Raw genomic sequence first — 26,550 nt, forward strand, 5'->3', positions numbered from 1 at the left:
TTGTTTAATTCCTGAGCTGTTTAACGATAAGGTTACGAACCTTCTGGTTTGCGATCCCGTATAGTCTGACAGTTAGTTACTAACGTTTTGGAGGAACATATTCCCTCTTTCTTCAGAGTGGAAAAGTCTACCACGAATATGGAAGCAGCAGGCTCCTCCGATATGTTAATTCATACCCACCTGACTACACGGTGCCACTTCACAGAAGACCGCAATTTAATACTCACTACCACAAAAACCCTAAATATCATTATATTCATCGCAACTCTTATTAAATTTTATTTAATTATATTTTTCATCGTCATGGGCTATGTAAGCTTGAACGATAGGGTGATTGAATGATGAATTTGTGAGGATATGGTGACTGATTGATGAATTTGTGAGGATATGGTGACTGATTGATGAATTTGTAAGGATATGGTGACTGATTGATGAATTTGTAAGGATGTGGAAGGAAGCGGTTGAGGCATGTTTCAGAGCATTATCTCATCAGTTTTCTGGACGGACTGAGGGAAATTCAGAGTGGTCCAGTCAGTATAACCGGTGTCTGACCTGATGGGGTTCTATGAGGTCTATGTAAGAAAGGCGAAGTTTACACTGTGCTTAATTAAGCCATACTCCCTGGAGTCATGGCTGAGTGGAGGCAGTAGCTGTACTCATTCTTAAACTTGTTAGAAGGAACTGAGTGGTAACCTTCATGCCTTGGGCGCTTTTCCTGAGAGGGAGTCCCCAGTATCAATTAGGTAGGAGGCGGGGTGGACCTCAGAGCCGGTCTGGGCACAGGAGCAGGTAATCTGGTGCCCCTTCCGGGAATCAAACTCCATTACATCGGTCGTCCACCCCTTAGCCTGGGCACTATACCTGCTGAGCTGTGCTGGCTCCTTGGAGTTAGTGTGTGCTTTAGAAATAATTGGTTGCATACTCTAGCGAGACAGCTGCAGTTTTATGGCAGTTAAAACAAATGGTATTGATTGGGGGCACGGTACCGGAAGTGTGTGTTACGCACGGAGACGTGAAATACGAGCGGATCGCGTGAACCGTGTGCCCCCTCTTGCCCCAATCACGTGCCCAACTCCCTAGTTTTTATTGACTCTCAGGGAGCAGGGGGAGGTAATTCCCAGTTGTGTGCTGAGGTAGCACAAATGGCCCCGAAAGAAGTTGTGTTTTGTATGAATTAACAAAGTTTAACCTTTAAAGTACAAAAAAAAAAAAATAAAACTGGTCTAAGAGGCTGCTTTAAAAATTGTTATTCATTGCCTGTAAGTGTTCACTGAACCGGATATGAGGAAATAACACGTTGCTTACATGTCTAGGTTGTGGTCTTCTGGTTATGACACTCTAGTCTGATAAGTGATTACCAGTGTTTCTTACGATCATGCCGTTTCCATCTTCAGGGTTTAAGGTGGATGCAGCAGGCTCCTTTAAAACATTGATACCTATATATGAAACTTCACACAGCATCACACCCCAGAAGGTCATAACCTTGATACTTCCCCTAATGAGAACCTCAGATTTGTAGTTCTAAACATATGTAGGAGTTGAGGTTTCGTGCTAATGTTTAATATTACAGTCTTATGGATTATGATGCTGTGTTGTCTGGTAAGTTCTGGTAGGAAAACCTAGAGGAAAGGCCACATAGAGCACCCGGGTGTAGATGGGGGATAATATTAAAATGGATGTTAGAAATAAGAAATGTGAGAATGTTGACTGGATTTATCTGACTTGGGATAGAGACCAGTGAGAGGCTGTTATGGAGACAATAATGAATTTTGGGGCTGTGCAGAATACTGGGAATTTCTTGATTAGTGAATGACTGTTAACTTTGTAAGAAGGCCATTGCTCAATTTACAACTGGTGACCAGTGTATGAAGATTTTAAATATTTGAAACAGCAGTATGAGATAGAGGTCTGTGCTATGTTGTACATGGCCTCCCAGTTTTTGCTATCTGATCACTGCTGTGTGATGTATCTGGGGGCCAGTACTCATTGGTTATGAGGCAAGGTTGGCTCTGGTGAAGATAATAATCATTTTATAACTAAGCTATTTTAGTTTGTGAAGATAGAAAGTTCTGTCCCTTCCTAGTATCAAAACCCAGTTGTTAGGCCCATTGTCATTTACTTCACTAGCTGAGCTCCAACTCAAAGATATGCTGAGGTAATTATTTTATTGCGATCTCATGTTTTGCCTTTAATAAAATTCGTGTAAGTATGTTATTCAGTCAGAGGAAGAAGAAATATTAAGATAATTGTCTCAGAATGGGGCCCATATGTATTGTATTTTTTGTTTTTGATTTAAGTTTCTAATTTTCCATAATTTTAGATACATTGCTTGCATGAATTTTCTTGCTTTTCACATAACATCATAACACCATACTGATGATGCCTTACTATTGAGGAAGTTGGCTCATATCGTAGTGTTTCTGACTTGTATTTGAGAGGTGCCTGAATCGAAGCTCATTGTGGACGGAATAACCTGATTGAGGCTTTCTGTGCCTTCCTCAGTTATTCCAGATAAATGTTGGGATAGTACCTCAAGTTGGATCATTTCCTTCCGCATCTTCTAAGATTCACTAATCCTATCATTTGATGATGCTTCCAAGGAATTTGATTTAGACTTGTGGTAGGTGCATGGTTTGAATCTCAGTCAAGTCATTGGCTATCCGGACTGACTTGAGGTTTTCTAAGGCTTTCCTCAGTCCCACCAGGCAAACTCCTAGATATTATTTATCTTAGGCCACAATTGCTTCCTTCGGAATCCTTTCCAATCCGATCATGCTTTTCACAGAACAATACACATTTCTTTCCCCAAACAGGGTAGGAAATGTACTGTGTAATGTAACATTAGAGGCAGAGGCACATTCAAATACTTCATCTGTGAAATTAATGAATGGATGGCCATATTCCACGTCCCAATGGCAACCCCAGTGTGCTCTCATAAGTGAAATAGGAGACAATGAGATATTCTCAAAAAATGCATTTGGGTCTATTTGCAAAGTGTCCATTATTTTTGTTCAGTTTTAGCCACATTTGAATTTTGACAACATATGTAGTAAAACTTCCAAGCATTAAATGAAAAAGAAAGTCATCCAGTGGGAGCAAAGTTATTTCATGCAAATGGACAGATGGATGCACATACGTACGCATGTAAGTACATACATACATGTGCCCACCTTCTGACAAAGCTAGCAGGTGCTTTTTACAGTTCTTGGGAACATGCTTAAATGGAGCTCTGGTGTCTGTGGGGTGGTGAAGTCTGGGAATTATGGTGTAAGAAGTGCATTCACTTGTATCAGGGAATGTTGTTTTTGTTCAGAAATGTAACTGGACTGTATTGCAGGTGTCGGGACGTGGATGTCTGTACAATGTGCGTGGTACAGCCTCCCCCACAAGGGGGCAGACAAGTCCTCTGCACAGCAATACGGACACTGCTGATGATAGTGACGATGAAGAGGAAGAAGAAGGTGTGGCAGAAATCTCGCAACAACTGGCTCACGATCTGGGACCCATTGAGCAGGAGAATATTGCCATCTCAGAACATCTTCAGGTAAGATTTTTGTTTGCATTGTGTGTGAGTTGTAAAGCCTTAAGGAAGAACATTGGTTGGATGATGTGGGCATAAATGCAAGGATAATATTAAAAGTTTTTTTTTTTTTACGAATAGGATGAGTGGTGTGAACTGGATTCGTTTGAGAGTAGGAACCATTGGTGGGCTCTTGTGAGCACAATAATGAACCTTCAGGTTACATAAAGTGCTAAACATTTCTTGATCAGCTTACCAGTTATTAGCTTCTCAAGAATGACTTTCATCCATAGAGTTAGTAGGTTTGTTAGTGTAAGGCGAAGATACCAGTATGTGTGTAAAAAATCCATGCACAAATCTGACCAAGTATAGTATTCTGGATTGATTGGATGTTACATAGTTGGAATTGTCATTGCCACATCTTGATGGACTTGCGCTGACATATGCAGGAAGGATGAAATGTGTTCTTGTTGTTTTATGCATGGATGTACGTGAGTATTGTTAAAAAAGTCAGGAATCTGATGAGTTCAAGTTTACCATTTTGAAGGGAGTCATCAAGGGAATACAGACAGGAATATTGCCTGGAATTGGTGTGAAATTAGTGTATAAGGCTTTTATTTTGAAGTTTTCATGATCTGAAAAATAATCCACTGAACTGTGTTCAGTAATTAAACACGGAGTTTTAAAAAATGCATAAGTTCAGTACTATTTCATTTTACCTTTCAACTCCTCTCCATTTATGGTTTTAGTTTAAGGTCTGTCTCTTCAGGTTAGTGACATTCTCGGTATAACATTTTCATTTTGTCATCTTTTTACTGTGTGGAACTTGAATTTGAAAGGTACAGATGAGAACACATTCAGCTGTAGGATCGTATGGATATTTTTACTCCATTGTTATTGAGATTTCATACAAAACAGCGGGTCTTCTTCACACTGTTGGTAGTATGATGTTTTGTCATCTTGTGTTGTTAGGTTATCAACCAGGAAGATCTTGCAGCAATCCTGCCAGATGTGGTGACAACTGGTAACCATGACGATGGTGGGGCTCCATTTGATGGGTTTGAAGATGTGAGTTCTGAGAGTGGAAAAGTTGCTGCTGATGGAAGTGGTAGTGGCCAACAGCAGCAGCCACTGCCGTCACAGCAACAGCAGAGTGGGAGCCAGCGGGCAACAGAGTCTGGCAGTGATGTTGAGTTACCTGAGCAGGTGGTGAGTGAGGCCATTAAGAGGATCCACATAGACAGCGAAGAAGTGGCACAGGAGGCGGAGGAGGCAGACGCAAGCAGCAGTGGGGAGAGTGGTGAGGAGGAGGCGGGGGGAAGTGGTGGTGGGCCAGGGTCTGGCTACTCATCGACTCTTTTGCAACAATTTGTGGTGAAGACAGAAATCCTCTCATCATCATCATCAGTAGTGAGGGAAGAACCTCGTAGAAGAAAGCGGGGCAGGCCCCCCAAGCTTGCTGTCAGGTTAGAATCTGCGGCAGAGAGTTCTCGTTCAGGTGGTGTAGGGAAGTGCATGCCAGAGCTTGAATCTTACATGAGGTTGGATTGTTCTGTGTCAAACGTGTCTCCAGACAGTGGAATTCAGTCTGTTGCTGGTTCTCCCATTCATCAGTCCTGCTCTCCGGCATCAAACCCCACAGCTCATTCACCGGCACCTGCTCTAACGGCAAGTCCTCGTAGTACTCCACCTCCACCAATACTTTTGCTTGGAGAGGATCGGCGAGGTAGCATGGCAAGGAGAGGTCCTGGTCGCCCACCCCGATCCCGTGGACCTGGCCAACCAAAGGGACCAGGGAAGAAGATGAATAATGAAAGGAAAGGGGAGACCACATCAAGGGGGGAAGTGGGGTGCGGGGATTGTGGCAGTAGAGTTCTAGTAAGTGGGACGGACAGTTGTGATGAAAACCCACCTGCACCATCTCCAGTTCCAGCGGTGCCTGTTAAGCGAGGACCTGGGAGACCAAAGAAAGCTCCACCTGTGCTGGAACCCAATTTGCCGTTGCCAGCCTGTGAACACATCAGCAAGGATGATGAGGGCAAAACTCATGGGAACAAGAAACCTGGTGCCAGTGCTAGGGCTAGTGATCAGCAGGCAGAGAGTGATGTGAAACATCCAGTTGTTGAACTTCTGAGTGAAGAACTGGGCATGAAGGAGCACAGGAGCAGTGCAATTTTAAGTGACATATGTGACAGAGTAAGTAAGCGTCTGGAGGCTCCCAATCCTGTGACAGACCGTAGGTTCCAGTCACAGTCCCCAAAGGTGAGAATGGGGGCACAGCGGAAGTCGGAAGCGTCTCCTCAGGCCAAGTTAGGAGCATGGGTGGAGAAAAGAAGGAAAGGGAGGAGAAGAAATGAGTCTGGGGACTGGGGGGAAGTGGAGTCAGGAGCAGAAAATGAACATGGCCCTCAGTTTCAGTTTCCTAGACAGCGACGACTCTCGAGCTCAGCTGGATCACCTTGTAGTTTGAGCCATCAGGGAAGTATTCGGAACATCTCAGCACCAAAGGCTTTAGCTACCAGAATGCTTAGATTTCCTTCAGGCATGCCTCATCATAAACATAAAAGAAGGAAGAAAAAAGTGAAGTGCTTAAGGACAGAGAAAGTGCTGTCAGATCCAAATTTCTTGCTGGACTTGGAAAAACTGGCTCAAGACTTTAAACGTTGTTGCATTATTGCTAGGACTAATGCCAGCCCTGCCTCAACCCCTCGATCTGGATCTGGGGATGCCAACTTGCCCTCAATCTTCAGGATGAAGAGGATAATTAAGAAGAGAAAGGGTAGCGAGAAATCTCAGCGAGCTAGTGACAGAGAATCTGGGACAGAGGGTGATGGTGGCAAGGAGAAGAACCGACAGCGACGGCCAAAGAAAAGCACAGTGGAGTCTCCTAAGGTAAGAAGAGTGTGAGGTTATACATTCCAAATGTGGTCTGTTGTCTCCCTTCATTGGTTGGTTACAAACAGTGGGCATGAGATATTTCAGGCTTCCCTCATGGTCACTTCCGTGTTACCTCAATGTGTATAATACCTGTCAGATACAACTATAACCTCACTTCTTGATGCCTTCAGAAGTAGACATCAGATATTTTGTTGTCAGTAATTGTATTGCACATGTTTTCTGTTTTCAGCTTTGAAATTCTCCAACCCATGCTTATTTTCATTGACTTGTGTTTTTTCTCTTTCTCCCTCCTTTTTATATTCAGAATTTTAATTTGTTGTATGTGCATACACACATGCATTTTGTGTTATTGGAGGCAAATGGGGGATGGTTGCTGTTAGAGCTGACATGAATAGAAAAAGGGAAATTTTGGAAGGCACCCTTTACAGTATTAATAAGAAGCCTTACATGGAGTTTGTTTCTGTCCATCTGTCTGTAATTTTGTAAATGCGCAAAACATTATAGACACATTATTTCATAATGTGACATTGGAGAATTTCACTAAATGTTGAGCTGTTCTATATTTTGGCCGTACATGTCCATAACATTGCATAAAGTCATGAATTTTCAGCATGTACTGTAAACTGTTAATCCTATTTTCTGTGATATCTCTCTTTGTGAGAGATGCACGCATAGCATCAGTTGAGTGTTTTATTTTGAGTCATACTGACCGATTGTAATGCCTACATAAGATCATTAAAGTTTTCTCTGTCTCTCTCTCTCTTTTTTTTTTCATATCATAACTATTATGTAGGTTTTTGTGAAATTCTGTGTGAAAGATGTTTGCATAACATGGGATTTTCATACTGATTTATAGCAGTTTACATTGTTCCAGAGCCTACCATACATATTGCATTAGTGGAATTTTTGATAGGGCCTGTAAACTGTTTCCATTTCTTGTTGTAATTCAGTATGAGAAATCTGTGAATTACATTGGGCACACAGTTCGATTATTAGCTGTTTGGCAAGTTACAAAGCCTACTTTATAAGTGGACTTTCCATTGTATCCCATAAACCATTTTCAGATTTTGTTGCAATTTGATACGAAAGTCCACATACATGATAGTGGCTGACCATGTCGATTTTTGGCAGTTTACTGTTTACAAAATGTACTTTACATAAGGCCATACTTTGCTGTAATTCAGTGCTGTGCATGCTGTTGAAATACAACTTTACTCTTTATATATATTTTGTTGAAATGCTATTCATAAACTGATCAATACAAAATTGCAAAGAATGTCTTGAAATTATTCTCTTTCTGATCATATTTTAACGTGTTTTGCCACTAAATACACCGTTCGGATTGTTAATTGGTATATTTAACAACCTACAAGTTGTACAGTACAATGTGGGAGCTATACCAGTGTCACTGTATTACACACTCCCAATACCTTCTCACACTATCATTTCTATTCACACGTTCCGGTATTCTTCTTTCCGCTACAACTGAACTCAGCGACTGTTCCAATTCCACTGTCTCCAGCGGCTGCTCGATCTGCACTGTGTCATTCCTGCTCACACACTACTAATCACTCCTGATCACAAAAAACTGTCTCACATACTGCTCAGCCGGCTTTTTATACCGTTCGCTGTTGCCTGTTGCCCGTGTCAACAGTGGCGTCGCGTGCCACGTCACAGTAGGAAGCTCTGCCACGCCACAGCAGGGGGGGGGGGGCGGAGGGCGGGCTCACCTGCGACACCANATATTCCCAGAAGACAGAGTCATATAGTAAGTTTCAGAAATCTAGGGATAAGATTATAAAAGGCATTCATGTGCAGAATTTCTCATGTGGAAATCTAGTATCCATGATTAAATGCAAGAGGCAGCTTTGACAGATTTTTCTTCACCTATATCCTTGGTTTTATGGTGCATTAAAACAATATTAATTCATTTCCTTTATTTTCCATATATCCATACAGGTAAAAAATCTAGGGTGTGGAAATAGGAAATAGTAGTCCCTTTGATAATAGATGTGTCCAGATACATATAATAAATTACATAGTTATATAATTAAACTCACATACATTAGTCAATTAACATAGATAATAGAAAAAACTTATTACAGTTATAATTAATAAACATAATTTAAAAAGAAAATTACTATAAAAACTTAAAATTAATACAACTTAATTCACATTACCCAAATTAACTGAATTAAATGCATTATAAATTTACACACTTATGACCAATTATCTTTCCTTCTTTCTTTCTTTATGCACAGCAGACTTGTAGTTTACTGGCTGTGTGACTCTTTAAATGCAAGAAACTTCATTTCGCACCTTGTCATTTTCAAAAGCTTGCACTTCAGTTTAGTACTTGGTGACCATTAGACACTGAAGTGCTAGGAATAATGGTCTTAAAATTTTCAAAGAATTAAAGAGAATTAAATTTTTTTTTACTTTCATGATTATTACTGGCAGGTAGAGAAACACATTTGGCTGCACTGAGGACAGTTCCACAAGTAACACTTAGAAACCGCTCTAGATGCTCAGATAGTACCAGCTTGCATGAGACAGAGCCCACCTGTATATGTCACTTCCTACCAGATCAGGCATGACAGCACAGGTGGAACCAAACAACTGCTTCAGGTGGCACAGTTTAGGAACAACACAATTAACATATCTCTTCTCTTTCCTCAGCTTAATATGTTCATGTTATGACCAGTAATTTGTAGTAATCTAGACATGCTCTGCAGCAATGTAAATAAAATTGAAGAAATGATAATTCCCATTAGAGCGTCTGAGAATTTTGTTGTTGGGCCAGCTTCACTGCCAGTGAAAAATTCTACCTGGTTGTTCGCGTCTCTGACATTATTTAAGTCATACGTGTCCTCTGGGTAGTGTGAAATGAGCAACAAACCTGACAAAGCTTCCCAAAGGAAAAGTGCAAACTTCTTCAAGATGCGACAAAGCAAGAACTTGAGTGCTCTCTGTTGGGAAGCAAGAAGCAAAATGGGTTAAATGATCCCAGATGCAGCCATTGGAAACCAAGCAACCAACCAATATTCAATCCTTGATAGTAGTGCCAAAGAATTGGTACTAAGTGCAGACTGCTGCTCCTTGTTGCCTGTGACAGCATTTAGGATGTTCCATCCCTGTTTTTAGCATTAGACATACAGTGATTGCATGCAGTAACATGTTGATCTACTAGTTGACATGTGTAGAATTATGTATGATTTGAGGTTCACGCAGTGGTCATTACAAATAGTTCCATCTTCTGGTATATAACCCTGTGTAATCCATTGAAAGTCATCTCATACTTTTGAGGAACATGTCACCTCCATCTTCAGAGGCAAAAATGAGCCTGCTACCTGCTTCATACCAATTTCTTGCTGGTCTTATTCTTCAACCCTGGATATGGGGACGACATGTTCCTCCAAATCATCGGTTGACTTTCAGTAGGCTACAAGACGTTATATCCCAGAAGACACAACTCTTCCTATGTACAGCTACTTATGTATTTTTTAATTCTGCCATTTTACTTTGGAACCTTTTACCAATTATTCCAGCACCGCTATTCCTAACCCAGCAGCTAACATGTGAATAACCATATCCTAATTTATGGTGTAACCCTCTGAATAGTGGGTTCTTTTGTTCCAGCAGAACTGTTAGAATGTTTTTTTTTATCATATGAGTACAGTCTCTTGGCACATTAGTGTTCATGTATGCATCATTTGAGTGAAACATTGTAATACGACAGAGACTGTCAGAAACACCCACGCTGAATGGTAGCCCTCAGAAATACCAGGAAACATGTACTGTGCAGACATCATACTTAAATGTACTAACGTGGCTGTCAGCACAACAATCTGTGAATAAATAAAACTAATACTGTGTTAATTTTGTTTTTATTATACATACCACTATGTGTTTTGATCAGAGTGATCATCTTCAGGTGGTTTATAGGAATATATACCGGCATTATTGAATTGTTTGACTAACATTCATCCATATTAGTAAATAAAATAAAAGAATTCTGTCAAATTTTAGGGTCTGTACCAGAGGTTTCTGTGTAGACAGCCACATTAGTATCCATAATAAAACACAGCAGGATACAAAGAGTAAAGATTATTATCCTTTCTGTCATGCATGCATCATACCAGTACAGTTGCACTCAGCAGAGTTTTGAAGTGCTTGATATATTACAAGTTGAGCACTGGAGATTTCTGAAGATTCCTTGTGTGATTTCAGAGAATATACAGTGCAGTTTATTCTGTTCCAAACTGCCTAAGTATCTTTCTTGATAGCAGTTAACCTCACATTACTGCAGTTATGTGCATACTAGTTTGTGTCCTCCAACAGGGACAAGAGAGGGTTGAGACAAACAATGAGCAGAGACTGCCTTTGAAGAAACGCCACTACCATATCTCAACTGCAGCCGTGAGTCTTCAGCCAACCAACTGTCTGCCACAAGCTGACGCGTTGGTCACAGCAGTAGACTGCACCAAAAAGGCCCTCGAGCGCACCACCACCCAGGAGAAAGACAAGCTTCCCGTCACAGCCAGTGTTGGAGTTGGTGGTAAAAGCCAAGGAAGACCCACAGCTGACAAGCCAGTCATTGTGAGGGATAAGAGTGGTTGTGGGAGTGGTGTGTGCTGCACGGGCTTAGTAAACAGTGGTGAAGTGAAGTCAAAACCTGTTGTAGACGTGCCAAGAAATTCAATAGACGAAGCCATTGAAGCTTGCATCACTCGGTACACAGCAACTTCCCCCCCAGTTGAGAATTCTACTCCATCAGTTCACTCCGTGATAGCAACGCCAAAGAAGCGGCATCGATTGGAAACTGCAGCTGCTGTTGCAGGTATGATGGGTAAGAGCCCATGTACATCTGTGAACAAAAGCAAAGAGAGTGCCACTGAGGGTGCCACTATAAACAGCAGCAAATTATCTGGTGTTGCAGTTAGCACTCCACCCCCAAGTAAACGAACTGTGTCCAGAAGTGCAAGTGCGAACTCTGGAAATGTGACTGTTTCAAGTGATTCCAGTGTAACTCCTGACACAATAAAAACTTCCATGGTTTTAGACTCTAGTGTTGGTGGATCATCTGAAGCAACTGTAGACTCTGCAATAAATGTGTCTCCAACACAGAAAGTTTCATCATCTGTGGGCAAAGTGACTTCCTCTTGTAAGGTGTCTCCAGCAGCAAACAAGATGGCATCACAGACAAATAAAGCCACATCCCCTGCAAGCAGAACTTCTGTGTCTTTGAGTAAAAGTTCAGGTCTAGTGAGTAAGCCATGTACAGTGATGGCCACTAAAGTGTCCTCACATACCAAGGTTACTGCGGCTAGTAGTAAGGTCTCTTCATCTCCTGTTAAACAGACTTCTCCTGTCAGTAAACTGTCCATGTCTTCTCCAAGTAAAGTTACTGCATCTCAGCCCTCATCTGCTACCAAAGTATCGAGTACATCAGGCAGTAAGGCTGTTTCACCATCAAGTAAAGTCACTTCATCACTGAGTAAATCATTAGTACCTGCAGGTAAAGCAGCTTCGCCAAAAGCCTTTGCAGTTTCTTCAAAAGTGAACTCATTTCCTTCTACCGTTGTGACAGTGTCTGCTTCTACTGTCACCACCACAACTACTACTGCTGCCACAGTGGCTGCCACTGCTGTAGTGACAACTGCCACCACAAGTATAGCAACAGTGTCAACATCAGCAGTGGATGAAATGATGTTGTCAAGTAGGTTAGCTGTAATACCCATGCCACACAATCTGAGATTGAAACGTGTGAATGTAACATCAGAAAGGGATGAGTCGCATTTGAAACGTGGTGGTATAGGAAAGAAGAAGAAACTCATTCGTGATATCCGTGTACATGTGACAAAACTTTCCCCCACAGACTTTCTATTAAAGAAAGCTGTTGGTACAGTGAAGCAGCGTGTGCGTCGAAGGAAAGCCATAAATCGTACAGGGTTCCCAATCAAAAAGAAGAAGAAGAAGCAGTGTGTTAGTGGTGATGTGAAGCCACTGAAGTGTCCAAACAGTGCCCCTGTTCCTACCCCTCTCTCTGCACCTGTGATAAATATAGATATTAAGAAATCCCCTGCATATAATAGCACGACAAAGACTCTACCACAGAACATGGGGGTTAAAGAAATTCTAAATCGTGCTGAGACTAAACGAACCCACGGTTTATGTAAGAAGGATAGGAGCAGTCGAATCTCAGAATCATGTCCTAAAGACAGAAAAATGGAGAAAGAAGATGGGGTGAAAGGGGAACTTGAAAAGAAGCCGCTAGAAGCAGTGAGAAAAACAGTCAATGGTAAACGTGATGCACTCCATTTACCTCATGAAGATATTTCTCTTAAAGAGAAGAAAGAACATTCGGAGACAAAATTGGGAGAGGATGGGGATGCTATTCCAAACAAACCTGAAGACAGTATAGAAATGGTGGGGGGAGATGCCCAGTGTTCAGAAACCAAAGAGTCTCAGTTAAGTTCGAAACAGAACAAAGGATCCATGGTGGACAGTGGCCACACCTGCTCAAAGTTGACTGAATTGTGCAGCCTTACAGTCCCTGAAGCAGATCCAGGGGTGCCAGTTGCAAGTGGCCACACCCCTGATGCAGGGGATAAAGATTGTAGGGTTCGAAACAAGAGGAAGCGTGATAGCTCAAAGGATGACTGTCCCTTGCCACTCGGCTCGAAACGAATGAGGAGGTATCGAGATGACGACATGGATCAGGATGACAGGTGAGTGACGAGGTTGAAGTTCTGTTTCTTGTTTTTGCTTCATTATTTTTGTTTTATTGTTTTTTAGGTTGGGAGCAGTGGACGATATTTTGAAGTTTAAAATGACTGTTCATGTGATTGATATGTGAAATTTGAAGTTCTTGCAGTGGTAAATACAAAGATTACTGCTTTCTTGGATTGACTCCGTGTAGTGCGGTAGAAAGTTAACAGTGTCTTTCACCTTGTTTTCCCCTCAGGTGTTTCACTTTGCTTTAGAGGCTGCTGTCTCCCATTGACTCGCTATCAGTCCCATTTCTTCTCTTTCTCTCCATATATCTGTACCATCATTTTCTAGCATGGCTTTATCTTCTACCTAGAAGATGAAAGCCACAGGTTCTCCTGAAACATTGATTTTCTTCGAGGCTATGCAGCATCATATCCTGGAAGACAGTAATCTTCATGTGCTTAATGGTTAATACATAGGTATCACACTCATCCTTGAATGAGGTTTGAAGTCACATAGCTTCACCTTTGTTGTTTTGTTTACAGCTGTGATGTACTGCCGTTTGAGGTGTTACCATGTAGTGACGTGCCATCTGGGGATGAATCAACAAAATCTTGTCGTCGCAAGAAACAGCCTCGTTGGAGAAAAAAGTTCTTGGCTGCTGGGCTCTTCTCTGACTACTACAAGGAGGATGAGTATGTTTAAATTAGAAACCAGATGTGTTTTGAAGTGCCCTGTACAAAAATTATGCATAAAACAAGTCCTGTAGGTATTATTTAGTGTTTGAAGTGGTGTGAAGTATAACACTTCAAATAGCTTAGGGTCAGGTTCCAGTTCACTGCCAGTTGAATATGAATATGTAAGCATATATTAACTGGAAAGTAATTTCCCATGCCAGTTGCCGCTTAAAATTTTGTATTTACGTTCATTTAGTCCTGCTTGTTTAATTCACTGTGTTCCATGACTGTAAGAGTAATTTGTATGTAATTTATTCTTAAACTTCGGTTTCTGTCTGTTTTCTCTGATAATGAATTTCGTTTATTAAAAAGGACTCTAAGATGGTGATCCAGCAACTTAACACATTGCGCACCGGTTGTTTTTCGTTAGGGTGTGACAGGAAATGAGCGTGATCATGTTACTGGCTGAGCTAGCAAACATTCCCAAGGTCAACTACGCAGTAGTTATGATGCAACGTGGCCACACAGCGAGATATAGTCGGGCTGCAATGTAACGCGTCAGAAAAGGGCCAATTGGCCCCTCCGGTCCTGAATGTGTTAATAATGTTTCTAGTCTTCTTTGATTTTGTATGGGTCAGTGGATGCAATATCGTCAATCTTTCCTTGCTACCCACAGTCGTTCCTTTTCATTTTCTTTACAGTCCTTTCCTCTCTTCTTGAAGTCTTCTAGTTCCTGCTTGAGCCATCTTGTTTTATCATCTCACGGCTCTCTTTCTTTTAAGTTTTATGTCCAGTTTTCATTGTTCTAGCCAGTCTCCTTATATTGCCAAACCATTGTAAACTTTTCTTTTTTGAAAAGAGCTTCACAATATTGCCACGTGTACGAGTGACTGTAAATGTGATTTGGATGATTGACTGGATTTATTGAACACTTATACACACAACTCATTACTGCAAATAATTTTAGCACCATTGTTAATCTCCACGCTTTATAAATCACTAGAGCACTAAGTCTTTCAGTCTGCTTTTACTAGTCATTTCCTGGTAATGGGTCTTAACAATGGAGATTCTTCAATTTCCATGCTCTCAGCCCATAGAAAACACCATTCCTCTGTTGCTCTTCAGTTGTTGCTTATTAAGAATCTTTTGCCTAGCAACAGCGTTGTTCTGTTGTTTGTGTTGCAGGTATTACCTAGCAATGGGTCTCTGCTTGCTACAGTATGAGGTCAGAAATGTTATATGGTTGAGATTTTGAGAATCTAAGGCCACTGCCCATGAAGATTGCTGCCTTTTTGAGATGTGATAGTAGTAGTCCTTTTTAACAACATTTCAGACGAATCTCTCGCCTCCATTTTCTGGGAAAAAAAAGAGCTTCATGGGATAGAACCATCCATGATACGCTATCGGAAAGTTCCCGGACTAGGTCAAAAGAGAAAAGCTGGCTTAACTTACACATTTTTGGCTGCCATCTCCTTCAAAATAATCTCCTTGGGAACATATGCAGCGATCCCATCTTCTTTTCCACGAATCAAAAGCGCCGTGGAAGTCATTTTCCTTAAAGCTGTCGAGTACCACTTGCAATTCCTTTTGCGTGTCAGACAGCGATTCAAAATATCGTCCCTTCAATAAATTTGATTTGTTTCATTCTGGTCCGTCACACTAACAATTACAAATATAAATCACTCCGTCCAATGTGACCTGTAAGTTTATTACTACATGAAAAACTTAACACCCTTACACGTTTCGGTCTCTGCGGACCATCTTCAGAGGGCAAACATCACTACAAATAGGAAACCACCTTCACATAAGTTGTTTAGACGTAAAGTACGTACACTTATATGTTACAATGCATAGTACACAAAATAGAACATTTCACAAACACAGCAGTTTCCTGGGAATGTGAAAATAGCACAGCAGCCACGAGCAAACCCTGGACGATATAAAGAACCTCCACATCAAGATAGCCAGGTGGCACAATATCTGCCCCATACAAGAGGGGCGATGGGAGGACGAACACGAGCCTGCATGGTTTACGAATTGTAATTATTGACAATGCAAAAAAAAAAATTTTTTTTTAATTAGCATCAAGAAATTTAAAATAATTTTTAAAAAACTTTACATTCCCAGGAAACTGCTGTGTTTGTGAAATGTTCTATTTTGTGTATTATGCATTGTAACATATAAGTGTACGTACTTTACGTCTAAACAACTTATGTGAAGGTGGTTTCCTATTTGTAGTGATGTTTGCCCTCTGAAGATGGTCCGCAGAGACCGAAACGTGTAAGGGTGTTAAGTTTTTCATGTAGTAATAAACTTACAGGTCACATTGGACGGAGTGATTTATATTTGTAATCGTCCCTTCAGTTTCATTTTCAATTAGGAAAACAAAGTGAAATCACAGGGGGCTAAGTCTGGCGAGTAGGGAAGATGGGGATTAATAACCGTGTTGTTAGTCAGATTCTGTGGTTTTCAGGGATGTGTGGGCAGTTGTGTTGTCATGATGAAGGAATCAGTTGTGCTAAAGTTGGCCTTTTTCATCACAGTTTTCTCTCAGGCATCTCAAAACATCACATTAAAAATCAAGAGTTGACGTGGTGTAGGAGGGGCAAATTTACACTGAACAATCCCCTTCACATTGAAAAAACAAAGAGCATGCTCTTTGTTGAACTCCAGACCTGCTATGCCTTCTTTGCTCTTGGTGATTATGAGCTCTTCCACTGCAGCAAGTGTTGCTTTGTTTCTGGATCATAACTGTAAATCCAGCTTTTGTCATCCCTTATGATCCTAGAGATAATAGTTGTGTCCTCGTTGGCTCTCTCTCATAGCTCGAGACACGTTTATGCACCGCACCGCTGCTTTTGCTTATCTGTCTGGCATACTCCATAACTCAGCCCAGTGGCGTCTGTGACCTTATCGATTGTTTGGCAATGGTCTTCATGAATGAGTTATCTGATTTTTTCAACTTTTTCTGTAATTTTGCTGGTGCTTGGTCACCCTGAACATTCGTCATCTTCAGCTGACACTTGACCAGCCTTGAAACGTGAATGCCTTTCAAAAACTACTGTGTGGTTTAATGAATGTTCTTCAAAAGCCTCATGAAGCCTTTCAAGGATTTCAATAGTGGATTTACTGAGCTTCACACAAAACTTGATGCAGACACATCGCTTGATTTTTCCATCCATTGCAGAAAAAACGAAACATGAAATCGAAAGAGCACTCGTGTAAAAACAGCCTTGTGTGACTTGGCATACTGTTGTGATAGACTTGGGGAATTGTGACCCTGGCCTCCCATTTCATGTTCTTTCACTGAGGCAGTTACAACAGTAGCAGTCTGAGAACTTTCTGATACACCTCCTACAGGTAAGGGAAGACAGGAACTTGGGCTGAGAGCATACCAAAGGGAGCAGTGTGAACCTGTGGCCCTGAAAGGGGCCACATTTATAGATAGGAAATATGAGAAATAGGAAGAGCTTGTTCCTGTCTACAAGTGCAGCCCTTTTCAGAGTCACAGGATCCCATTCAGTTTACACTGGTCCCAGTTGTCTATTTCCCTTGCTTTCCTTTCATTATATCACTGGCTTCTTTTCCCACTTGACTTACTCTTCTGCCATGATGATGGAAACAGCAGGTTTCTCTGAAATGTTGGAAATGTCTTCCAGACTGCATTGTGTCACATCAAGGAAGGCAGCTATCCTTATACACACCTGTAAGCTGCATTCAGAAAGTAACTTCGCAAGGAAGAATGTTGATGCATGGACTTTATTGAGTAGACATGTAGAAGAAAGTTTGGTTTATGTTGCATATATGGTGCATAATGAACAGAAAGGCAATTTATAACACATCTTGACATCAGGCCTAGGAAACCAAACAATGATGTGGGGAAACCAAGACTGGTGTACCGGCCAGAGGAGCACCAGCATGGGCTGCTGCCTCCTCCCTACCACTGTGGCAAGTACCTGCGCCAGCGACGCGTGGAATTCAAGCTGCCATTTGACTTATGGTGGCTGCACACTCACAACCAGCTGCCAGGTCGAGACAGAGTGCCTTCGTGGAACTACAAGAAGATCCGTACCAGTAAGTATCATCATATCAAAATTTAATTCCTTCAGAGTAGTGCCAAATGGAGTGATTCCTGGCTGTGTTATGAGGATTCAAGAAATTAAGTTTTTAAGAAAGAGACAGCACCTTCTCTTCTATTGGCACAGCATTGCATGAAACCAAATGCATGCAGTTAGCCTGAAACTAGTCGTGCTTGATGTTGCATATCAAATTGACCAACTGAATAATTAGTAACAAACTCATAATACAAAAACCACCTCAGTATATATTCTGACTTCACTGTTACTGTGTGACTGCACATCTGAAGTTACTAAGAAACTTGCTCATCCAATTACACCCAACTGTGATTGCAAACTGAAGTTTCAGTTATATCTGTAGGAGACTTATAAAAAGTGCTGGGACAGTTGGCATTTTGCATACACCCATTTGTATGCAGTCACACTAGTAGGAGAGCTGCCTAACACTACAATTTACAGCCACACAATCTAAGTTGGTACTGTCTTCTGGTATGTGATGATATGTACTCTAGTAGAAAGCTTACTGATGGTTAAGAGGAACATGCTGCATCCATTTTCAGGGTTGAAGATTAAGATGTGTGGGAAAGTGGTGGTACATATGTAGGGATAGGAGGAGAGGAAACATGGCTGCGGTAGATGGTGACCTCTGAATGGATAGGGGCAAACATTTGATGGAAAGGAAAGCGAGAAAGAATGTTTTGAGGAGAAAATATTTTTCTTGTCTCATTTCCCCCATGGAGCTGCCATCTCAAATTTGGTCTCCTGGCAGCTCTGTTTCTTTTCCTCCTTTCTCTGTATGTGTACCCTGATTTTTCTGCATTGCTTACTTTACCATTCCAGAGATTGAGGCTGTAGGATCCTCCTAAATGTTGGTACCTTTCTGGTAGATTCAAAGAAGACATGCACATGAACTACATTTATGATTAAAAAATCGCACTGTTTTGTGCAGATGTGTATTATGATGTGAAGCCAACATATACGTATGAGGCACAGGCTTGCAACTGTGTGCTGCCTTCAACGCCAGGCCATAAAGGATGCGGAGAGGATTGCATAAATCGTATGGTGTATTCAGAGTGCTCACCCCAGCTCTGCCCATGCAAGGAGCTATGCTCAAACCAGAGGATACAGCGCCACGAGTGGGCCCCAGGGCTGGAGAAATTTATGACCAAAGACAAGGTAGACCCACTTGTGTTTCATGGAGATTGTATGAGAAGTCCTCTAATTATTATCCCATAATTTTAGGCAAGTTTCATCTTACCTTGCTACATCACATATGTGAAACTGAAGTCTGTCGTAAAATGCAGTGATTTCAGTAGTACATGATATACCAAAGGATGTTCTCTCAGCTTTGACAGTTCTAAGCCTGGAGACCTAATCTCTGGTGTGTTTTACCGCATTTACATGGCTCCAAAGCGATATTTTCTTTCTTCTATTAACATGATAAGACATTTTGTTCCCCTTGGATCAGTGCTTTGAAGTTGTAAAGAAAAAGAAAGTAACAGGAGGACGATGATTAATGGAACCTGAAGGTCCATGTACTATGTCAGCAAGGACCCAGGTTATGAACCTTCAGGTTTCATGAGAGACAGGAGATTGCTTGACTAAATGTGTGACTGTTATTCAAGAACTCAGCAGTATGTAGGTAGTAGTAACTTGTGGGAGAACATTTTTCAGTCCAAGGTGAGATAAAAATTTGTAAAAGTTTTGAGAATTGAGATAAGAATGAAAATTTTCTCTACTTGGCCATTATATTCACTGTAACTACAGTTTATTATGCAAGCACTTTTTTATAATGCACTGAAATGTGCTACATATCTCTTTTGGTACCTTTTTCAGTGAAGAGCTTTTGTAAGTCATACTTCTGTGTTGTAGGGCTGGGGAGTGAAAACGAAGTATGCCATTAAGCCTGGAGAGTTCATCCTTGAATATGTAGGAGAAGTGGTGAGTGAGAAGGAGTTTAAAGCACGGATGGCAACCCGCTACATCCATGACACACATCATTACTGCCTTAACCTTGATGGTGGCTTGGTGATAGATGGGCATCGCATGGGAGGAGATGGTGAGTAGCATATGTATATACACACAACAAAATCTTGGTTATCTGCAACAGTGAAAGTGAGAAGTAGCATGGATAATTAAAAACAGTGGATAATCAAAAAGATCTGGAAGGATCAGCTATTCATGGTCCCGACCACTAAAAATAGTGAGACAGGTGTACAAGTCTACTACAAATTGTAAGCATTACCCCTACATATGACGGTAACAGACATAGTAGACAACCCTTATGTAATTACTTGAGGCTGTAATGGGAATGGGGGTGGTAAAATCTTTCATGTATTCCACACACACAACTGAGAGCCTAATGCAGACAGTTTTAAAGGAGCAAGGAGAGTGATTACTGTTTGCTTGTTCAGTGATTCTGTTTCAGTTCCTCTCTCCCTTCCTTCTAGTGTCATGTGTTTTATACAGGTTGATTTGTGAATACTCTGAGGTCTCTTCTTTCCTCTTTGATTTCTTGTTGGCCCTTTCCTCCCCTGGTTTACCTGTCCCATGACTGACCTTCCTTCTGCATCACGCAACATTTACCAAGGCATTGGCTGTATCACCAGCAAAGTTTCACAAAAATGAAAGCAAAGTCTTGAGGTACAGTAATTATCAATTCTGATTAGAAATTCCTGTATCAGGCATCATTATAGAAAGCCATGGTATGGAGGAGAAAATAGTTGCAGCTTGAAGAAACATTGAGATGGGTAAATATACCTTTTGTGCATTTATGTGATCTTTTTGAATCATTCTGGTTTAGCATTACCTCACATGTGCTTAAGGATGTAAATCGATTAAATTTGAATTTTAATGCCATTCTTGATATCCTCATATCCATTCTGTTTATATGGCCAGACCTTAACTGTCATCACACTCACAAATTTTGAATTCCAACTTCTTCTCTAAGAATGCTCTTTGTAATTCTCGGTGCTTCTCAAACATTTTGTGTTTTAGTTGGATTTTGCCTTTGTTTCTCTCTGTAAGGGTCTGTGTTCGGTGCTATTTATTGGTGTTGGTGTAAAATATACTTTATAGATTGTTGCTTTGCATTGTTTTGGGGTCTCATGCACGGACTTTGTGAAAACCTAACCTGTCATGCATTATGAGGTAGGTCATGCCGTGCGAACCACCAATAGCAGTGGCTATATTGTCTGTAGTTACCCTTCTGTAAGGAAGTCAGCGCCTGTTTCCGACAGCAGCCCAAAGAATTTTATGCTGCTGGTTTTCAGGGGCTTGTGAAACAATGGGACAAGTGTCTCGGTGTACAGAGAGATAATGTTGAAAACCAAAAGCATTTTCCAAATCAGTACTCTTATTTGTTTAAGTTCTGTATCCATTTGTAACTTACTTATTGATTTACCCTGGTATATGAGAATATATTTTTCCACCTGAAGAGATGTGTCTTCTTAGAACACTTCATAGCCACCACTGTGAGAACATCATATCCAGAATATTTATCCACTTGTTTAACCATTGTGTAGTCTTATAGTGTCAATATTTTGGTTTGAGGTATATGCTACCATCTGGATGTTGTAAATGTTTGCAGGTCGGTTTGTGAACCACTCATGCGAGCCTAACTGTGAGATGCAGAAGTGGAGTGTTAATGGATTATTCAGGATGGCTTTGTTTGCTCTGAGGGAAATCCATCCACATGAAGAACTGTCATATGACTATAACTTCTCATTGTTTAACCCTGCTGAAGGACAGGTATTGTTTCACATCCCCAGTTTCAAAAGCAGTAAAACTGTCATCATATGTTTAGAACACGTTACAGTCTCGTATGGAATTTTTGTGGGATAAATATTATGAACATCCAGTAGATTTACAGGTTGTGTGTCCTGTAGTGACTCGTTGAACCACGGATAGAGGTAATGCGTTATAAGGCTGAATGAGCAGATTTATAGGTGACACTCAAGGCTTGTATTTGAGGAGATTCTCTGTCTGAATTGTGGCTAGGACATCAGATTTTATGTGACGAACACTTCCCACTGTAAATGAGAAACATTTCTTTATGAATATCTTTTGCCCACAAAAGATGCACAACAGAAGACCGCTCTTCAATAGTATACCCCTCAGTTAGGATCGCTGTTTTGACTACTAAAACCAGGATCTGAACATGTGCATGTGTGCCCGCTACCTAGGCTGTGACGAAGCTGGACTGTGCTGTTATGTAGTGATACACGTAGAAAACCTATTACATCCATAACAGCTGTTTACTTCCATTTGTGACTTATTTTCTGACTCCCTTTTGTCTCGTCACATTCTAATTTTGGTTAAAATTGGACAGTAATAATGGACACTTCGCACGAAGATTTACACGGATTTCTGCCTCCATCTCAGGCCTAGCATTCACATTTTAGAATAGAAGGAGAGCAATATATGGGGATTGATTTTATTTTCTTCTTGGTTTCACAACAAAATAGCCAGATGGGTTGGTCTACAGATAATACTCATGACTTTAATTTTGGAGATGCTCATTCCATTTCTCCATTTGGACATCAGCTTACCTGTCTGAGGTTTTAAATTGTTCTCCCAGTCCTTCCATGTATATTCCAGGGCACTACCTCAGAGCATGACCACTTCCTTCTGAATCCTCTCCACTTCATCCTTCATTTAGTACTATGTAGTCTAAATACTAAGAGGATTGTGAAGTAACGGTCAAAACCAAAAACAAACAGTAGTACATGTGCCTTATGGGTCAGTATGAATTATGTTTTGAAATACAACAGTCACTTGAAGGTATGTGTTGAGTAAGTTGAATCAGTGTACAATTAATATGGAGTTATCTTGGAACAATTCTTTGGAAGATAATTTTGTATTTAATGGCCGAATACCTCCATGCAGTTATTGGAATAGTTTCTTTACGCGTTGTGTTGGCATTTAAGTGGCATGCTATTGCATGTTAGATGGGCCTTTTAAATCTGTACTGTGAGTTTTTTGACATTCTGTTTTCTAGGAATTCAAAGAATAGGAACACAAACTGATTATTGAGGGTAGAATATAAGATGACGGGGATGATCGAAGACGTTACTGCCAAGTGTGGATCGCTATGACATATCACAAATCTAATGTGACATTTCCTTGCAGTGGGTTAAAGTGTAATGTAATTGAATCCATATCTGTCATCTTTGTGTATCCATAAGGCAAGAACTTAAGAATTTATACTCGTATGTTGAAATGTCAGGTTATCTTTTATATTCTTCATGAATGTGGGCTTTGGTTTCTTCTCATTTTGATAGCTTGACTGTGATGAGTATTCTTTTAATGATATACATTATTTCAGCCTTGTAAATGTGGTAGTATGCACTGTCGAGGCGTGATCGGCGGAAAGTCCCAGCGTGTGAATGGTACAACACCCCGCATGGAGGAGAAGGGAGAACGCAGGATGGTTGGTAGACCTCGGAAGAATGCTCGAAAGAATAGTTCCAGTGTAGGCAGCAGCATGAGTGTGAGCACTAACAGCAGCAGCAGTAGCAGCAACACAAGCAATAATAGCAGCACTGTTCATAACAGTAACAACAGCAGCAGCAATAACAACATAAGTAGCAATACCAATAATTCTGGCAGCAACAATGGCAGCACCACTAACAGTAGTAGCACCGGCGGCAAGCTGAAGTACAAGAAAGCATTGAACGAAGGAAACGCAGGGCAGAGGCAGAGCTATGTGACACCAGTGAAACCGATGTCTCACCAGCAGAGGTGTTTTGCACAGCTGCATCATTGCTTCCTGCTTAGAAACCTTGAAAAGGTGAGAGTTGAAGAGTTGGAACTTGGTATCACGTGGTAGTATTCTGAGTTGCTGATGAAATGTCAGTCAGTACAAAAATTTTGGTCTGATGTGACACAGACTCACATTGACACCATATTGGAATGAAAATTGGGTTTCGTATTGCAAATTGTCTCGAGTGGTAATTTGTTCTGACTTACATTTGGTATTTGGGAGGAGCCTCAGTGAAAAGCTTGGTTAGGATACCATCATTAGATGTTTCATGTATTTTCTCAGATCTTTCAGGCAAATGCAGGAATAGTAGCTCAAAATTTTACTGTGACCATTTCCTTCCACATTGTTTTCAGTTCATTATTCACTAATGGTTTTACCATTCACTGCTATGAAGTCTGAGATACGGACAGTGTCTTCAAGTAAAACATAAATAGATAGAAATAGATGGTATCTCATAATCAGTGGTTAATGCCTTTCATATCAAACGTTTTAAGTAAGGACACTGGATGTTTTAGAAGTCTGACAGAGTGTGGAATGTATGATTTGTAGTAGTTGAGCAAAACGTTAGTTGGTTCTGATGGTATGTAGTGTTGAGCTGCATTGTAAGTGTTTGTTAGTTAAAACTGGGCGTGCTGCATCAGTGTGCAGTGTGTATTCAGAGATCTGTTAACTCATGCCAGTTTATTAGACAAACCTAAGATGTACAGTATGCACCAAAATATGCAGTACCGAAACTTGTGCATGTGTGTTTGTCAACGGTGCATAGCTCCAGCCGCACGTGTTCCCAGTAGTGGAAAGGCAGTTGTGTTGTGCAGTTGTTGGAAATGGGGCTCTCAACGGAGGAAAGTATTCATAGTTGAGTATTATTTCCGCACATATGGAAGTGTTTGCCAGACAACTCGGTTCCTTGGTTTTGAGCAGCCAGATGTCATCGTCCAGAAACCGCTACATAGTACATGTGCGGCAAAATGGTGTGCCGTCTCAGCATATGGTATATCAGGCCCCTATTTCATTGAGGATGTGGAAGGCAATGCTCTTACCATCACCCAAGAATGCTACAGGGACATGGAGATCGGACCATTTCTTCAGGATTTGAGAAGGTTCTGTCATGCAAGGGCCTTCACATGAATGGAAAGTGGTATCAACAGGGCGTCTTTTCATTTCAGTAGTAAAAAACTTGTTGCATACTGTATATGGTCAAAGTTTTAACCATAATTGTTAGGGAGAAAGCTTTGTTGAAATTCAACGGGGAATCGTTTCTTTCATAACTTCATTCTTTACTCCCTCATTTTCCTCTATTAATTTATATATCCCTTCCTTCTTTTTCTATAAAAATAGTAAATTAATTTACATCTTTATCCTTCAGATGACACAGTTTTAAATGTAATGCTGCCAGTTGTGTAAGTATATGAAAACATCATTAGTGTGGAAATGATGTGAGAACAATATAACATGCAGACAGATCACAAACTGTCTCCTGTCCCTCTACACATATAAAAGTAATCTGACATCTGCTTTGTGCGAGTTGTAGCAACTGTGTGGGAATGTGAATGGAGGTACTGCTGGATGTTTTGCATGTACAGGTTGAGAGGCGTTCAGCTCGAAAATGCTATGACTGTAGTCCAGTGGCTGAATCTTTCTTTGGGCAATTGCCACATTGTAATTTTGATATATGAGTTAATCATTGCTGTTATTTCATGGTCTGCAAAAAGTTTTAAGCGAAAACTAATAAGCCAGGAAGAAATCCTTGTGTTTGCATTAACAATTCTGTACCTTTCTTTGAACTTTAAGTGATGTGGGGAAAAAATGAGAACTGTTCACACATTCCAGATGTACAAACAAAAGTTCATGTAATAGGGTGTGTCAAAAACAGTGTAAACTAATACTAAAATTAGAGATATCAAATATAAAAGCAAGGAAGATGTGTAAATCAGAGCCATCTGCTACTTGCATGTATGCTACAGCATGTTGTTAAACGCAGAATAACAACGGGCATTTAAATGCGCACCAGCAGCGGGCATTTAAATAAACTCCGGCCAGCTCAAGCTTACTACCATTTCAGAAGTCTGGCGTTTCAAGTTTAAGGCAGTAAATGTTGTAAGGTGAAAGTATTATCTCTTACAGCACTTATCTGTTCATGATGGTTGTGGTAATAATTTCATAATGCAGTATTATGTGTAATCAGCCCTATATTATATTGAAGAAATTGCTGAGGAAAATAATGTTATAATAGATTTCAGTTGAACTCTCCTTTTCCTGATTGCAGGTTAAGCGTCTTCGTGAGCGCTTGAAGCAGGCTTCAAGAAGGGAAGAGTCAGTGCTCTGCAACTATGCACGGCCACAAGTGAAACAGTCAGATGTCTTTCTGACACAGCTCAATGCACTAACCAGCCCCCGTAATATTCGTACACGGAGGCTAGCGCAGGCTGAGGACAATCCAGAACTGACGAGGACAGCGCGGCTTGCTTATGTGTTACGTGACCTATACAACATTGTGATAGCAGCAAAAGGTATGTCATTCCTTGCTTTCGTGGGATCTAATGCTGTGTAGCATAGGGGACATGTGCCAAGGGTCCTCTGAAACCTTGGTATACATCTGCTAACTACACACCATCATATGCAAGAAGACTGATGATGATGATATCCTTTTATTGCAGAAGCAGATCTCTTATTGCATAGCAGACTGTGGTGCAGAGTTCACAGTACACAGAGTTTGGAATTGGGGGGGGGGGGGGCTTGAATTTTGTTGGATAATAATTACATCAAAAAGATCTCAGATTAAAATTGTAGGTCTGTATAAGACATGAATTTTTTATCATTCACTGTTCTATTTTAGAAAATGTAAGTTTAATTCAAGGTTTATGTCAAATAGGTACTTGATATTCAAAATTCATGATCAAA

General features: G+C 40.8%; 1 protein-coding gene across 6 annotated transcripts in view; it reads left to right on the forward strand.

Moving 5' to 3' along the window:
- LOC111870378 (histone-lysine N-methyltransferase ash1) overlaps positions 1–26,550 on the forward strand; it is a 110,284-nt gene that overhangs the window by 64,718 nt on the left and 19,016 nt on the right. For all 6 annotated transcript variants that reach the window (XM_023862616.2, XM_023862617.2, XM_033753817.1 and 3 more), the window contains 10 exons: positions 3,338–3,544; positions 4,493–6,412; positions 10,760–13,149; positions 13,678–13,827; positions 17,663–17,883; positions 18,835–19,061; positions 19,758–19,944; positions 21,475–21,635; positions 23,212–23,676; positions 25,916–26,159. In XM_023862616.2, the coding sequence (XP_023718384.1) occupies positions 3,338–3,544; positions 4,493–6,412; positions 10,760–13,149; positions 13,678–13,827; positions 17,663–17,883; positions 18,835–19,061; positions 19,758–19,944; positions 21,475–21,635; positions 23,212–23,676; positions 25,916–26,159 (6,172 nt within the window). The remainder of the gene's footprint in view (positions 1–3,337; positions 3,545–4,492; positions 6,413–10,759; positions 13,150–13,677; positions 13,828–17,662; positions 17,884–18,834; positions 19,062–19,757; positions 19,945–21,474; positions 21,636–23,211; positions 23,677–25,915; positions 26,160–26,550) is intronic.

The sequence above is a fragment of the Cryptotermes secundus genome, unplaced genomic scaffold (assembly GCF_002891405.2).
Source record: "Cryptotermes secundus unplaced genomic scaffold, Csec_1.0 scaffold938, whole genome shotgun sequence".
In the NCBI taxonomy this organism is placed as follows: Eukaryota; Metazoa; Arthropoda; class Insecta; order Blattodea; family Kalotermitidae; genus Cryptotermes; species Cryptotermes secundus.